At 39.0% G+C, this 16,189-nt stretch overlaps 1 protein-coding gene across 4 annotated transcripts; it reads right to left on the reverse strand.

The window, feature by feature from the left end:
• Positions 1-6,883: 6,883 nt before the first annotated feature.
• On the reverse strand, positions 6,884-15,514 carry il15l (interleukin 15, like). Of its 4 annotated transcripts, none has more exons than XM_042413190.1 (4): positions 14,449-15,514; positions 11,633-11,677; positions 9,686-9,814; positions 6,884-7,637 (listed from the first exon to the last, which is right to left on the reverse strand). In XM_042413190.1, the coding sequence occupies exons 1-4, from the start codon at positions 14,587-14,589 to the stop codon at positions 7,530-7,532; spliced, it is 423 nt and encodes a 140-aa protein (XP_042269124.1). In that variant the 5' UTR covers positions 14,590-15,514; the 3' UTR covers positions 6,884-7,529. The 4 variants fall into 4 exon arrangements, with proteins under 4 accessions (XP_042269124.1, XP_042269125.1, XP_042269122.1 ...); XM_042413191.1 differs by having other exon boundaries at positions 9,686-9,811; positions 14,449-15,513; XM_042413188.1 differs by having other exon boundaries at positions 11,633-11,680; positions 14,449-15,511.
• Between the last annotated feature and the right edge of the window lie 675 nt (positions 15,515-16,189).

Here is a 16,189-nt window from a genome sequence, read left to right on the forward strand (position 1 = left end):
TAATGGTAGTGCAGAATATGGATTGTAGGTTGTCCAGTGTTCCCAAACATGTCTACAACAATAACATGATTTTTTTTAAAAAGTCAAAATATTGCTGCTCGATACTGTTCCTATATAGTATTTATATAATCATTCAGTAGTGTTGCTGATGTTTTCAGTAGCCTCTTTAATACAGAGAACCCGCATTATAGCCATAAAGAGGATCCAAGGGGAGGACATTTCTCTTCGTTTGATAACATTAAAAGTAAATTTAGACTTTTCTGTCGGCTTCGCGACTCATTTTAAAAAGATGAGAGAAAGAGAGAGAGAGAGATCAGCTGTGGTCGAGTGAGCTAGAGGGTGAATGAAGAGAGGGAGCGCTAGTAACGTTAGTGGGGAAGCTGGTGAATCAGATCAATAGACGATTATTTTCTGATTTTTTCACAGCGGTTAGCTTCTAAAGCACAAACACACCCACACACTTCTTCAACCCTGCAGCTGTGCGCTGCGCCGCCTGATTTGGTCTGAATAAGGGCTAAACAGAACAGCGAGGCAGATTACAGGCACAGTATTCCCACATTGAACGGGCTGTGTAAAAGGGGCTACTGACTCATGTTACAATGATAACACATAACTATACAGACTACAGTAATGTAAAGCACAGAGCTGCTATGTATATACCACTTTGTATTGTATTGGCATTTTTAATATTGTGCAGAATGGGTAGGAATATGATAAAATAATTGTATAAATAATGTCACAAACCTCAGTTGCTTCGGTCCCTTCGGAGGGTTTCCAGCCTCTTCCCCTGCTTCCGCGGTGCTGGTGTTTGCTCTCCTCCCTTGCCTGGCCCTGCCTGCAGCAGAACCGCTAACTCGCCCTCTTTCTCGTCCTCTTCCTCCTCCTCTAACCTCCAGTACTTGACTCTGCAAATGGATAATAAAATATGTAACGTTATCCTGCCAACGCTATCTTGCTATCAATAATGCCTAACGTTAGAATAAAATAACGTAAGTTTTGTTTAGCATGGCGTTGCTAATGTTAGCTTGTTTTACCAAAACAATAAAACACTCATAATTGCTATCTTACTTATGAGCTATAACCTATAGTACTATAGACTAAATAATTAAATACATCTTCACCTCATCGCTTGACTCGTTAGAAATGCTCGAAGTTGTCGTGGACGATGACATCTTCAGCAAATAGCTTCTTGTCGTTGAAGGCCTGCAGAAAAGCAGATTCGGCTGATTGAGTACATATCGTCCATAATTAACTGTAAAATGCTCAGTAGAAAACACTGAGCAGCTGACTGCAGCTGCCTCAAAAAGTTTCCTTATAATGTGTACATGAAAGCTTTCTTCCACTTTTTGTTTACTGCATGCAAATATACAGAAGAGTTTGAATGGATTGCTTAGATCTTCGTTTAGATAACTGCATAACAAAATACTAAAAGCAGCAAAGAAGGAGGGATGCTGCACAGCTGCTGTGAGAGTAGATGTTAATGACAACGTTTGGTGAGAAGCTGTGGACCTCTGTTGTAAAGTTTATATTTCCAACCCTACCTGCGCTACTTCCTTTCATCGTTATTTAGTGAGATAAAACAGCTGCAACATCTGTTCTTTTGAGTGAAAACCTTTAACGTTTAATGTAACAATACTTTTTTTTTTCTAAAATTTTCATTACTGTGTGTGTAGTTTGAGGTTTTTTTTTTCTGATTGTACTGATAAAACAGAAGACTGGAAGACCACTATACTTCTACTAGAGCTGTAATGATCAGTCAATTAATTGATTAGGGGACTGACAGAAAAGTAATCGCCAACTATTTTGTTAATCGACTCATTGTTTTGAATCATTTTATAAGAAGAAAATGTCCAAATTCTCAGATTCCAGCCTCTCAAATATGAATATTTTCTGGTTTCTTTAGTCCTCTGTGACAGTAAACTAAATATCTTTAAGTTGTGGACAAAACAAGACATTTTAGGACGTCATGTTGGGCTTTGGGAAACACTGATCGACATTTTTCACCATTTTCTGACATTTTATGTACCAAACAACTAATGATTATCGAGAAAATAAGCGACTGATTAGTCAATAATGAAAATAACTTCTACTACAACTTTTATGATAATTAGGCGGGTTCTAGGCTTTGATTGGTCTACTTTTTGTCCGTTGTTGACTTACTGAACGAACTACAGAACAAACATCCACTGTGGAAAAACATGCTGATGACGTCAGTGCGCAGGCTAGATAACTGATTAGCTTGTCAGTGTAGCACAGAAAACAGCTTTCACAAACCTTTTTTTTCAAATCTGTCTTAAAACAACAGTCAGGAGCCCAAAGGAACAGTGAAACTTTTTTTTTCTTGCTGTAATCATTCCTCCTGTTCATACTGACCATTACTATACTTCCACCGCAGCTCAACAGGGAAACACTGTCTGGGGAAACACAAAGAGGGAATTTGATGCTAAAAAGACTGTAAATGTGTCAGATATCCACTTGATATGATTAACTCAGACTGCTGAAGCCTCGTATAAGCTTCTCATCAACTTTTAAATGACTGTGTGGACACACTGTGGATTTTTGTCAGCATATAGTGTCTCAAATATTCCTGTCTGTGTAGCCATGTCATGACAACAGCAGCTGATAACAGCAGATGCTATGATGACTAAACAGGCAACAATCCAAACATTCGCTGTACACATCTGTGCACATCTCTCACAAGAAAGTTTACATAATTTCGAAAACAAGAAACGAGGGCAGAAACACACATGAAATGAATGTGATGACACATCAAACTGTACACTAAACAGAGCTTTTAGTCAGTTTTCTTATTCACTTCCTCCTTTTAAGAGCATCTGAGTGTCGGTCTGTGGCTTCCTGGGTCGCAGCTGAAATTCCATTAGGACACATCATGAATGAACCATGGCCAGAGAGGGGCCATTCTTGAATCTACTTGGACTACAACATCCATCTGATCCTGCCCATGTCCCACAACTCAATATAAAGTACGATGAACAGCAGCAACAACGACAGCAACAGCAACAACCTCCCCAGCAACCCCCTCAACAGCAACTGTACAATGTACCTCATCAGGTAAAACACAGGCCCCTTTTGCGTTGCATTCAGCACAATGGTGATACTCAACATACTATGAAGCCATTATAATGTGGTAGAAATGCATCACTACAGATATATTGTTTTTATTGCCATGGCGGATCTACATAACAGCTGCAGGTCATTTTGCTGTAAGAAGTGGTAGATGTAAATAAAAAAGAAGAGATAAATAAAAAGACCAACAGAAAGCTCTGCTTACTCTGTTTTGTTTTGAAATTGTGTAAACTTTTTTTTTTATATGAGATGCGTACAGATGAGTGAATGTTTGGATTGCTGCTTGTTTAGTCATCTAGCATCTGAGGCCTGGGGTGATGAACCCTAGTAAGAAATGAACCAGCGCCGTAGGACTGAAAACCCAGAGTTAAACCATAGACTGTATAAAAATATGGATGTAGTTACCGTGACGTCACTCGCTGGTTTCTGAAGAGCGGTTCTGAAGCCCAAAGCGAGCCGCTCTGGCCGTCGCCATCTTCGCAGTACGTGACTCTGCCTCACTCCCAGCCAATCAAAAATGGGCAAAGAGGTGGGCCGAATGGCTGAAACAAGCCACTGCTGGTGAACCTGTCACTCAAAGAAACCATGTCCTTCATTATGCATAACTTTACGGCTTAATAAAATTTAAACGGGTGAGTTATAAAAAAATTCACCCCCTGTACAGTTGTCATGAAAGGAGAAATTAGCTACAGAGACCAAAACCATTTTTTGTACCAGGCTGTAAACATGTTTATTTCTGCTGTAAAGTTGGGCATTTTAACATGGGGGTCTATGGGGATTGACTCGGTTTTAGAGCGTCAAGTGGCCATTCAAGGAACTGCAGTTTTTGGCACTTCCGCATTGGCTTCATTTTTCAGCCCTGGAGGTTGCTGCTTGAGTTAAACCTGAAGTTACCTCGCTAACACCAAAAGCCTGCTTCGTAGTACAGACCTCTGCTGTTATAATGACATATAATTGCAAATGTCGTTTTTATGATGGGGCTACACAGACAGGAATATTTGAGATGCTATATGCTGACAGTAGAGATGAGAGCAAATCACAGCCCCCTAGTAATCATATAATATGATGCGGTTTGTTGTAAGATTCCATGTTATATTCTGTTTGAAAACTGGTTGCTATAATTCAACAGGTTATGCTGTAAATAATGTTGGTGTATGGTGTTTTAAAATCTTGTGCCACCTGCCCCTCTAAAGGTCTCTGCGTGGCCCTGACCAGGTGTAACACACTTTTGTTTATAGTCATTATGTCAGCTATTTACAAATATGTAATACTGCTGTAAACATATGATGAAATGTGAGCAGAAAATGCTGCAATGTTTGTGAAGCCACTTTGTACGCAATTCAGAATAAGTTGGATAACCACTTTGTTGTATAGTTTTGATATAGTCAGATCTAGTTTGGGCTGGATCAATGCTAGCATTTCTCATGTTGATGGATTCCCATTTCATTGCTGTGAATTGTGATAGCAGAAGACTACCTTGTACTACTGGAGAACCCACAGCCGTTGCTACTGCAGAATGGCACTGGATTTGGCAGAAGTAGTAGAAGTATTGCCTAATTGTGTATTACTGGTAGTGAACTAGGCACAGGTGAATTAGAAATGTCAGCATAAGATAAAAGTAAGATAGAACTTTATCAATCCTGCAGGAAATACTTGTGCCAGAGATTGTTCATAGTATACTTTACATCACAGCTAAATACAAGCCACATTTCAAGAGCTGCAAAAGGGGAAAATTGAAGATGTTGAGGTTACGATTTGATCCTGGAATGCTTGAATGTGAAGCCTACCTCTCAGACCATTAGGATATCAACAGTTTCCTGCGATAAGAGTAATTTGGTTCTTGGTGCGTATCTTCAGTGATGATCAATACAGGTCATTTTAAAAGAAGGTAAGGTAAAAAGGTTATATTCTCAGGCAAATCAATATTTAATTCAATGAATCCTGAAAATTACAGTTCATAATCATCTTGCAGTAAATAAAGACAATTAGCTAAATTAGCTAGCTATCGTCTAAGTTCCCATCTCTTGAAGTGACAGATAACCCAATACAGTTATATTTTACACTACAGGTTATTTTAAAAGACAATGAGGGCAAGCAATGTGATTATATTTTCATGCAAATCAATAATCTGATTCTGAGTACTGTACAATTCATAAAGACAACACAGATCTACAGCCTAACAATGGCAGGCACCTTTCATCGTTGAATTGCTTTGGTCTGGCTTTACTGTTCACTGATTGGTTACAGAAACTTTGAACTTACTGGCTATGAAAAACGAATGGAAGGGCTCATTACCCTACGGAAAAAACGCCGCAAAAAACAGTGTTTTTAAAAAAAAAAAAAAAAAATCTTTTTGTGATGCAAAAAACGGTGTTTTACTGTACCTCACTAGAGTACTCAAAATAGTGGCGTTTTTGATGAATAAAATTGTAAAAAAACTGCATTTTAATGTGAATCACATAAAAATAGAGGCGAATTATGGCACTTTCGGCTTTCCATACACTGGAGGCTGGTATGGAAAAACTTGTCTCTCGGGAGAAAAATGTTTCAGTCTGGACAGAGGGCCAAAACAGAGAGAGGAACATGTGTTTATGAATTTAGCTGGCTTAGTGTGGACATGGTCTGACTGTCAACCTATTTAATTGTTCTCCTAGCAACAAAAAAAAGCATGATTAACATTCTTATGTTATATTTTTATAGCAATTATACGTTACTGTGTTTTAATGAAATATTCATGTCCCCCATTCTTTGACTTTTGCTAAAATAATGTTGTGAAGCACCCCCATTGTTAAAAATAACACTTTATATACCTTTACACCATTCATACCTATAACCGCCACCATATGAAATGCATTTATTTTTACGTGGTTCATGTTTAAACATTCTAAGTTGACAGGCAACGCCATTCGTTGTGTGTGTGATTTGACAACTACGTCAAGTCATGATTAAATTATAAAAGGAGCAGAGGAGGAATGACCTGCAAAAAAAACAACCTTTCGCCAAGTGCCAGAAGTGCAGGAAAGCTGTCTGTGGAAAATGCACAGACAAGAACGTCTGAACGTCTACTCGGAGTGTAGATTTGTAGATTTGATTTATTGATTGGGACAGTGTGCAGTTTTAAATATTAAAGATGCACTGCACCGGAGTTAGCTTGAAGCTAATTTGCATCCGTAGTCCCCCACAATCAAAACATACAACAGAGCAACAACAAACAGTATAAAGCAAAAAAAAAACCCACATACAAAGGACACACCATACAAAATACAAAGCTACACACGACAGCACATCACATACACCCACAATGTCAATTAGAAATTAATAATGTAAACTTGTCAAATTAAAAGCAAGATTACCTGTGCTAATGAGAAGACCACAGATGGAGTTTACACTCAGTGGTCACACAACTGATTGGTCTTTAGTAGATTTTTTAATGTAGATTTTTCGTTGCGACATTAAATCACCCATAAGTGCGGTGGTTTTTTATTGTTATTATTATCGCTCATTATTGTCCGTTACTGGTATTTAGGCTAGTTTGGTAATTTAAATAATTTGGGTTATCTCATTATGTGATGAATGTTGTTTTATAATAATATCACATCACACAAATATACAAATATTTCCTTCTAATACCCATTTTCATTGTCATTTTTCGACTGATTTATACTGACAGTCGTGCAAAGAGATTAGTGTAGTGTAGTATTAAAGATACTTAGATACTAGTGTAAAGACACTTAGATTATAAAACAAGAGGACGAAAAACACAGTTGATAATTAAACAGACTCATGACTTTAGACATTCCTTTGTGAAGACAATGCTTTAATACAATGACAGGGTACATTTTTTAGTATTAGAAAGGCACACAAGTAGGCAGCTTAGGTATAGAGTGACCCCTGTTATGCAACTCTGAAGCATTTGAGGTCAACAGGGAAAGAACATTGCCTCAGTTAAATATTGAAAAAGTAAATACCAACATGAGACGGGACTTGTTTACTTGTTCAGCGTTTAACTAATTCACGATGTGTCCTTCACTGAAGTGCTTTTGTTGCCTAATCGTGAACACACAGTCTCCTGCATTTTTACTTTACAACTTCTGTGGTACAAATGCACATACTCTTGGCAGCAATTAGTATTTAGAGTTGAATAAACTCAGTATTATTTTCAAGCTGTTAAAGTTTACATAAAAAAAGATCCTCTTCTCTTCTGTATTTACTAAGCTCTGAGAGTTTGCATGTGCAGAATGCGTAAGCTTGATTGTCTCCTTTGCACATAGAAACATCCCTCCAGCTGTAAATAAAATACCACTAAGATGCTCAGAAACCATGCATGCATGCTGCACTTTATTTGTGCGCAGGTGACATGAGAAGTTCATGAAGAGGAAAACAGCTCTTGAAGTCTCTTTCCAAAAGTCCTTTGAGGGAGCATCGAGGAGCAGTTAACCAGTTTAGCAGTGCTCAGAGTTATTCTGCTTAAGAATTTCAAGAAGATCTGAGAGGAATTTTTCCACTTTTTCTTCCTTGTGGCTCTCACACTGAAGACACTCTGACTCTGACTGTGGGGGTGAGAGAGAGAGAGATACATTTATTATTGGCCACAGAAACAAACCTAAAGAGCAGTTGTCCTAAATTGCTTGTAGTTGATCAGGTGGAGGTCGGATGACGTTTCCCACCACAAACCAACCGCTCCAGAGTTAGTTTGTGACCGGACTGAGACCACTTCCTCTAAAGGGTCTCTATGCAGTTGTTTTGGTTGATTGCTGTGTTAAGACCTGCCCAAACGAATCACACGGAGGAGGAGAACCAACCCGTCTCGTTCAACCAGACTGAACCACGCAGGAATAAAACAAACAAGACTCAACTTTCACCAACATACCAACTTTGTTTTGCCACATTTGAACAAAACTCCCACCTCTTTGCACCTGTCCTCCCACCTTTTTTTTTTTAAAAGTTTGGCTCTGCCTTTTATTAAAGCCCCCCCCCCCCCTCTACTTCTTGATCCTGCAGTTGCATGTTTGAGCTTCGCTGTAAAATCACAAATTTAAAACAAGTCTTGAAGGGATCTTTAAGTTTAAGGACACATATTCTGCACATTATCTTATACTGGCCCTTTATGCAGCCCCTCAGTTCAGCCTGTGTCTGAAACAGGCCTTTTCAGCTCCTGTCCCTTTACCCCACTTTGTGTGTGCCTTTTTTTATATTCTCTTGTTTTTCCTAACTTATCTTAATGATTTTAATGCAGTTGAATTGGTGGTACGCTATGCATGCTGCTCCAGGCAAGAAAATACCAAGACTTTTTGAGGTTTAACTAATTGTTTACTTGTTTTAACCAACAAACTAATTCTTTAGTGAAAGCTGTTTACTTCCAGCAAACATTAATTACCCGTGGCTATTGTTGGCTGGTTTGCAGCCTCATTTTTTTCCTCATGAACTGTATTTTTGTGTATTTTTCTTCTGTCGTAGAGCATGACCCAAGGCTGCTCTTACAGACTCAAGAGAGTGTATCTGCTTGTTGTTAAGCTCGTTTTATATCTAGCAAACAGATTTCCGCTGTAGTCCCCAATCAAAGAAGCCAAGGATGACATATTATTTCTGGTAACAACCCAATCTCCAACATCTAAATACTGGACTAATCACACAAGAGATTTTTGAAGAATTTCTTGTTTTGTGTAGCAAACAGAATATGATATCAATCTGTAAAGTTCAGTAACAATGAGCCAGTCACTGATTGATCTGCTGCTGAGATATCTGGCTCTCAAAGCTCGCCTCACTTTCCAATCCCCACCCTGCTCCAGTGTCCAGCTACCAGGATGTGATATTGCAAAACATTTAATCAACAATCCATAAAAGTCATTAATAAACCGGTGTTATCTTCCATACTTTTTGACTGGCTTGTGGCTGTGGTGAAGAAGTTGTTCTAATATACAGAGAGATTGAAGCAGACTTTGACAAATTTTAATTCTATCTTCTCTATACTTTTGACAGTTTGACGTTTAAAGCAGTATTAATTGACTTTACTTGACAAGCTGTAAACACTACACATGTTGCTCTCCCTACTCTGTATTCCCATTTCATATTTTTCTTCAAACAGTCTCCTCAATACAATATTACTGAACAAAGTAACTCAGGACTCAAGAAGCTTATAGGTTTATATTATGACCACCAGTTTTAATTATTTCAGCTTTATTCTAAGAAATCACAGTTTGTCTGTGATTTTGGTGGACGGCTAAGAAAAACTACAATACGCATGAGCTTCGGCCGCTGTTGCTATGGAAATGAGGCCAATCACCTAAATATACTGATACTGTATCATAAACTACAGCTAAATAAAATCATCTTCAGCCTCTACCTTACTAATTAAACTGCGGTTCATTTTCATGTATAAGTCAAAATATACATATGTATACACACGAAAATACCTGTAATGTAAAAAGTTAAAACACACATAAGAGTAAATGCAATAAATGCGTCTTATACAACTTCAAATGACCTCTTTTACAGTATTTTCTTCCTAAAGTGGCTTTTTAAATGACTTTTACAAACCAATCACAATCAATTTATCAGTCACATTCTGCAGACTTGTAATTGTTTCTCTCTTCCTCACCTGGTCGATGTGCCCTGCTAATGTTTTTAGCATTCCACGTAACCTTGCTACTTTGTTATTATTGGACTCCTCGAAGAGGACATTAACTTCATCAGCAAAGCAATCCAGGGTGGAGCGGGGGCAGTTCTGCTGGAGAGAGAGAGAGACAAAGAGGGGGAGAGAAAGATGACACTGTGAAGTCAACAACCTCAGTATAAAAGACTTATTATCTTAATGAACCACAGGAGTTTTTATGTTGATGTGTATTTTTATATAATTTCTTTCATAGAGTCAGTTTTAAAGTTTCATTTCACCCAAATCACTGAAAGAAAGAATATATTTTCTCACTTCCGTAGTTGTCTCTAGCTTAGGTTATTTAGTTCTGGTATTATTTTTTCCCTTAACCTTATCACCAGACAGAATATTCATATTGCACAAATTATTTCTTTCTACTACATGTAGGCATGGCAGCAACAGCATGGTTAAAGTTAAGGAAAGACTGAGATTATGGTTTTAAAAAAAGCAAATGTTTCTTTCAGGTTTTCTGCATAAAAGTTGGCAGTGCTACATGTCCATCCACCATCTCCACCTCCACATCTTTACTTCCTGAAATCGAGGGTCTAAGGATAGAGGAGGTTGTATTCCTATACAGATTTAAAAGCCCCCTGATGGTAATTTGAGCTGTACAAATAAAATTTGCTTTGACTTGACTTCCTGCCTCACTGTATAAAGGACATCCTGCAGTGGCTCTCAGGATGTAAATCATGCACTGCAGAACTACCTGCCAAGGGGGCATATGGTAGAAAATAAAATATTGATGAGGGCAAATATTGCTAAACTGAGTGTGCAGATGAATAAACTGTGTTCAGCTCATCAGTTTGTGCACACAGATGAATAAAATGTAAAATAAAAGAAATAAAGAGAGTAGTTTAGTAAAGGATTGTGTCCAAGGGAATGAATAATAACCCTTCCAATATGACACAAAGTATTGGTGAAGAATTGCATTTTGGGGTTTTTTGCTAACATTTTTCGCTCAATAGTGGGAATTTTCTCAGGATAGCACACATATTTATAATTTTGACAATTCTGACACTCAAATGAAATGCTGGAGGCCTTTTCCTTTCCAACCCCTCCGCCCTCACAGCTGTAGAGGGCACTCTTAATTAAGAGGTAGGGTATAAATACACTGGCAAACTTTGGGAAGCCCTGAGATTGCTACAGCTACAATGAACAATGAAACATGTGAGAAAACATGTTTCATTGCTCATTTGGGTATAGAGGATATTTTTCTTTATTTGGGGAACCATCCCTTCCACAGCTATAGCAATCTCAGTCTGAAGATGGAAAAAACCAGCTTACTTTTTACAAATTACTTTTTACAGTTTTATTAGAGCTAATAAAAAGCACATGTGTGGATGGGAAACTGTTTATCAGTCACTGTTCCTATGTATAAAACCAGAGCAGGTCTCAGAGGTGAATCCAGGGAAACTGTAGCGCTAACTGGGCTCTGTGATGTTTGATGTTGTCATATGAACAGTTGTGGATCACCAGAAATCACAGATATAAGCTCACACAGTAAGAATCTGGCTGACGTCCACAGGCACGCTGAGAATCCATGACTACAGTAAGACTGTTGCCAAATGCAGGCAGCCTCTGCAGCCAGGCCAGATTTCTGACATTAGCTGAGTGATATAATGATATGTTACAATACAATCCACTTCCTAAACTAAACATTTATATTTTAACGGCCTAAAATAGTTTCTGTTTATTCTTGTGGCTTTCTTCTCATTTCCTTTTAAATTTCTGTTTGAACTCGATTGGCTCTGATGACTAAGATCATTTTTAGTTGAGGCAATTAACCAGCTGAGGACCTTTGTCTTCCTGAGTCTGTAAGAATTGAGTATATATGAGATACGAGGATATGATATGATGATTATAAATGAGTCAGAGCGGAGAGAAAGCTCATACCTTGTAGTCTCCAGTGGTGGGTGTGTACAGCATGCAGTCCAGCAACTTCTGAGGAGAAAGAGAGAGTTCTGCATCAGCTCTACATCTGTACAGTCATTACAAGTCAGCTACAAACCATTTCGACCTGTCAGGTCATCCGGAACGGGTCTAATTATTCCCAGGATCTCCTCGAAAAATGTTGAATCTGCTTTTAACTTCTGTGCTCTCAGTTGCTGGAACATGTAATTTGATCATGATGTGATGTGCATTTTATTTTGTATGATTTACATTGGTGTTGCGGCTGCAACACCAATGTAAATCATACAGTCTGGCATTGTGTTTACACCTGGAATGAAGTGTGCAACATAAATAGCATTTTGCTTGCTTGCATGCTGTAATGATCTCTTTCATAATTCCTCTTGTAAGAGAGAGAAGTTTGGGAGTCTGTTATGCAGCATTCTTACTCACTGCCAGGATGACTGAGCAAGACCCAACAAGATGTGTTTTCATCCTGTCTTTCATAACACACTTCACCCTGAGAATCTCACAACACAAGTCGATCATTAGTTTTTGCAACATGCTTTATCTTTTCATTCCAGCCTGAGGTTATTGGTTGTGTGTTGCAAAAAAAAAACTTGGTGAATGAGTCATCTTTTATCAGGATCATTACGGTGATTAAAACCTGTGGCTGCTCTCTGAACCAGGTATGTAGCCAGTAGTAGACCTGGGTGGCACAGATGGCACAGGCCCTGATATACTTCATTTATTGTTGACTTGTTGCGTGTGTTGAATTGTCTTCTGATTAAAACCGAACTGTTGAAATAGGTTGTAGGACATCTCCGGACTGTCCTTAGTTGCTCTGGACCTTCCTGAGCTATCTTCGGCCAACCAGCTGGCTTTTCAAGTGCTGTAATGTTAACCCTACGGCAATGGCTAAACAAAGTTTTTTTTAATGTGTTATTTGGAAAAAAGTTGTGTAAAAAGAAACTCCTCCATCAACCACCAGACTCAGCCCACAGCGAGGTCAGCGCTTTCTCCCAATCAGCCTGATCCAAGGTGTTGCAGCCTTGAGATTGCTGCTAGACTATAGGCCCTTTTGTGTTGTTGCAATAATTTAATTTTTTTCTGTTGTGTGCAAGCTGGTCTGGCAATTATAGACCCTGTGTGTAAAGATAGTGGATTGAGGAAAAGAACCGAGTGTCAGATGTGCAGATGATGGACCTGGTTCACACATGCTGGTTAGAAATGTCTCCAGCAACCCGACTACTAAAAACTGTAGTCATCACCTTGACAGATCAGTGGAAACTCTCCAGAGGAAACACAATTAACAACCTGGTCGCCAGAATAAAACGTTGCCATTGTATGTTTCTGCAAACCACGGATATGTTGAATATCTACATTTCGACACGTGTAATACATATCATATCAACATTTCTACAGTGACGTAGTTCACATGAGATCTATATGAGCTGACTTTCTTCTTAGGAGGAGGAGCAGAGGTCAGTGGATAGTTGGGAGGTTTGTTGGCAGGAAGTTGGATGAGCAGAGAGCGCCAACCAACTCCCACTTCCTGTTTCAACTGACAAAACCAGGTGTTTTTAGTGAGACGTTGGGGCATTGGCAGCTGTTTTTATTTTATTATTATTTATTTATATTACACCAAACCATGATCTTTCTCTAACCGTAACCAAGTGGTTTTTGTTGCTAAACCTAACCAGACATAAAACATCATTATTCAACTGATAATGTCCAACATTGAAATGTAGACATTCAATGTTTAAACGTGGTTTACAGAAACGTACAACATACGCCAACGTTTTATTCTGGTGATTGGGTTGGAATTAAACATTTAGCTTCTGAAATCAATATTTTAGAAAGCTCTGATGGAGCTCAGGATTTATCAGGAGGACGGCTGCTTTACTCCAAACAACCTGAACCTGGACTGCGTGTGTGTGTAGAAGAACACAGAACATTAATTAACATTAGATCTGTCAGCGTGTCGGGAGATTTAAGTAATCAATGAAGTTACACTGCTGTGCCTCGTTAGTAAATGCACACAGCGTCTCTCTTATCGTTTCTGCTGCAACTATTTACTAACACTCAAACATTTCGCTGCTATGGGTTCACCTGCTGATTTATGTGCCATTTATAAAGCACTTGTATGTGTTTCACCATACAGTGGCATCAAAGTAGTACGGACGCAGTTCATAGAGTGTAACAACGCAGTTTTCTGTAAAATGTGCAGATTTGGTTTTTCATTAGCTGACCAGTTACTGAAGCAACAAGGCTGTAGGGCCATAATGAATGTGGCATGTTTGATTTATGTCTAAGTTCAAAGCTTCTCTGCTGTCTGGATTTATTTACGTTGTCACTTTATGCAATAAAATAGTAAACAGTGTCGTGCGCTGTAGAGCTGATGAGCAGCTGGTCTTCCCGGTGCATATATATACTGTACTGTATTTTAGGCTGGACAGGCTATAAAAGACGTCTATACTGTCGCGTTCAGCCTTTATAGTCTGATGCTCTGTTGGTTGAACATGTTGGATCGACAGTGTTTCGCTGTTATTATTACCTTTTGTGATGCAGAATGTTGCAAAGTAAAATGGTCACTCATATTTCAGTTTGTATATGTTTGTTCTTTTTTTCTTCTTCTAACTTTTCATAAGTTGAAGATGACCCACCAATTTCTATACGGGCCGACCCAAAATACAATTTCTACCTACGCCACCCTTCTGAACATGATATCTAATCAGAATGTTTGATTGGAATATTTGTCACAGTTACTGTATGTTGTTGGTTGAAAGCAGATAAAAAAGGACAGATGGTGAAATTCGTACCAAGTCTTTGTCGTTGATGAGTTTATTGACGCGGGTGATGCTGTCAAGGCTGCAGAGTTTGGGTTTGTTGCCCTGCGTCAGGACAGGCAGACAGATGCAACACAGAAGCACACTCGCAAGAGTGGGCCTCCCTCTCAGCATGGCACTGGTAGTAAAACCATCATCTGCTTCACATTATCTGCTGCTGGCTGCTGACTCACACTACGGCATCCTCCTGGAGATAAACCGCCTCTGTGGTCTCTCATGGAGTCTCAGGTGGGTTCAGATGTAAAGCTGGGAGGTCTAGAGGTGCATCTTGATCCCACTGGAAGAAACTAGCACACACGTGTCCTCAAGATTCCTGTAATCCAACAAGAGGGCAGTTTCGATCCCGGGACGGTCGAGAAAATCTGGATGATTCACAGTGAGAGCTTTTTAGGACTCCGGTGGACTGTTGAGGTGCGAACAAGGCACCAAGCTGCCGGACTGCAGGTGGTGAATGACAGAGAACAGAGATCAGTCAGCCCAGAAACATGTGAAAGTGGCTCCAAAGAAAGAAACACATCAAATTTACAACTGCATTTACTCTCCGTCAGTAAATCCTCAGTAAAGTCAGGTGGTCCACTGCTGGAAAACAGTTCATTAGCAAAAAATACATAAATAAAAATCTAAAATATGAAGCCAAATAGCTGAAATCTCAAAAGAAAAAACACCAATATAATCCATGAAAGGAAACGATAGCTTATCTCAGTGTATCACCAAGTGAATTCTTCTCTTCAGTTCTCTGTTTTCCAACTTTAAGGGAAAGAAACTGTCCCAAAGCAGATCGGTGCAGTGAATTCCAGAAGAACGATTTTCTTACAGTGATTCTTTTTTTTTTTTTTTTTCTCGCTTCACCAAAAGCTGCAGGAGCTGCTGAGGAGCAGACTGGTTTCCCTCTCCAGCTGGTTGAAAAGTGGGAGTCTGGAGTCTGTATGTGGGATTAATGGATGAACGATGGATAGCATGGAGACGACAAGCTTTCACCAGCGTCCTGCTCTCTATCTCACCTCACTCCTCTTCCTCTCCGTCTGCCCTTTCACTTTCTCACTCCTCCCTCTCCCCTCTTCCCCCTCCCTTTCATTTCACTATACTCTTATATGCCCTCCTCTTTTCCCAAACTCTGTTTCTTTTGCCATCTCCTCCTCCTCCTCCTTTTTTGGGATCAGTTTTCTCAGAGCCCTGCAGCTTCATAAATCATCTCAACATGCCTGCCTTTGATTTTTTTTTTACTATGATGAGAAGTTGCAAAAGACCACTTAGAAATGTTATAAAAATGGGTTCCGCTTCATAATACTTCAATTACCTGAAGCCTTTAAAGCTGATTTATTCATTGACTGGGACTGTGTGCTGTTTGAAACATTAAAAGCACACAGCTATTTGGTAACTTCCAGTAAAAGAAACATCTTCATCCCGCTATTATTGATACGAGCCAGCCGGAAAGTCTCCTGTGTCTCATGTCTCTCTCTCTTGTCTCTTTGAAATAAATGAAGCTAATGAGAAAATCGACTTTAAATGTCACCATACATATTTTAAGGGGTCAATTCAGGCAAATAGCCTAAACAGTTGTTTTCCTATCCCTCAGTGGAGATTTCTGTCAAAAAAATACTCTGATACATCTCTTATTAAGAGGAACTTAATAAAACTACAGTTTCACATGTTTCAGAAAGTGTCATTTACATTTCAGACATTTTACTGGACAAAAAAAAAATTTGCATTTCTT

This window comes from Thunnus maccoyii, chromosome 6 (genome assembly GCF_910596095.1).
Source record: "Thunnus maccoyii chromosome 6, fThuMac1.1, whole genome shotgun sequence".
In the NCBI taxonomy this organism is placed as follows: domain Eukaryota; kingdom Metazoa; phylum Chordata; class Actinopteri; order Scombriformes; family Scombridae; genus Thunnus; species Thunnus maccoyii.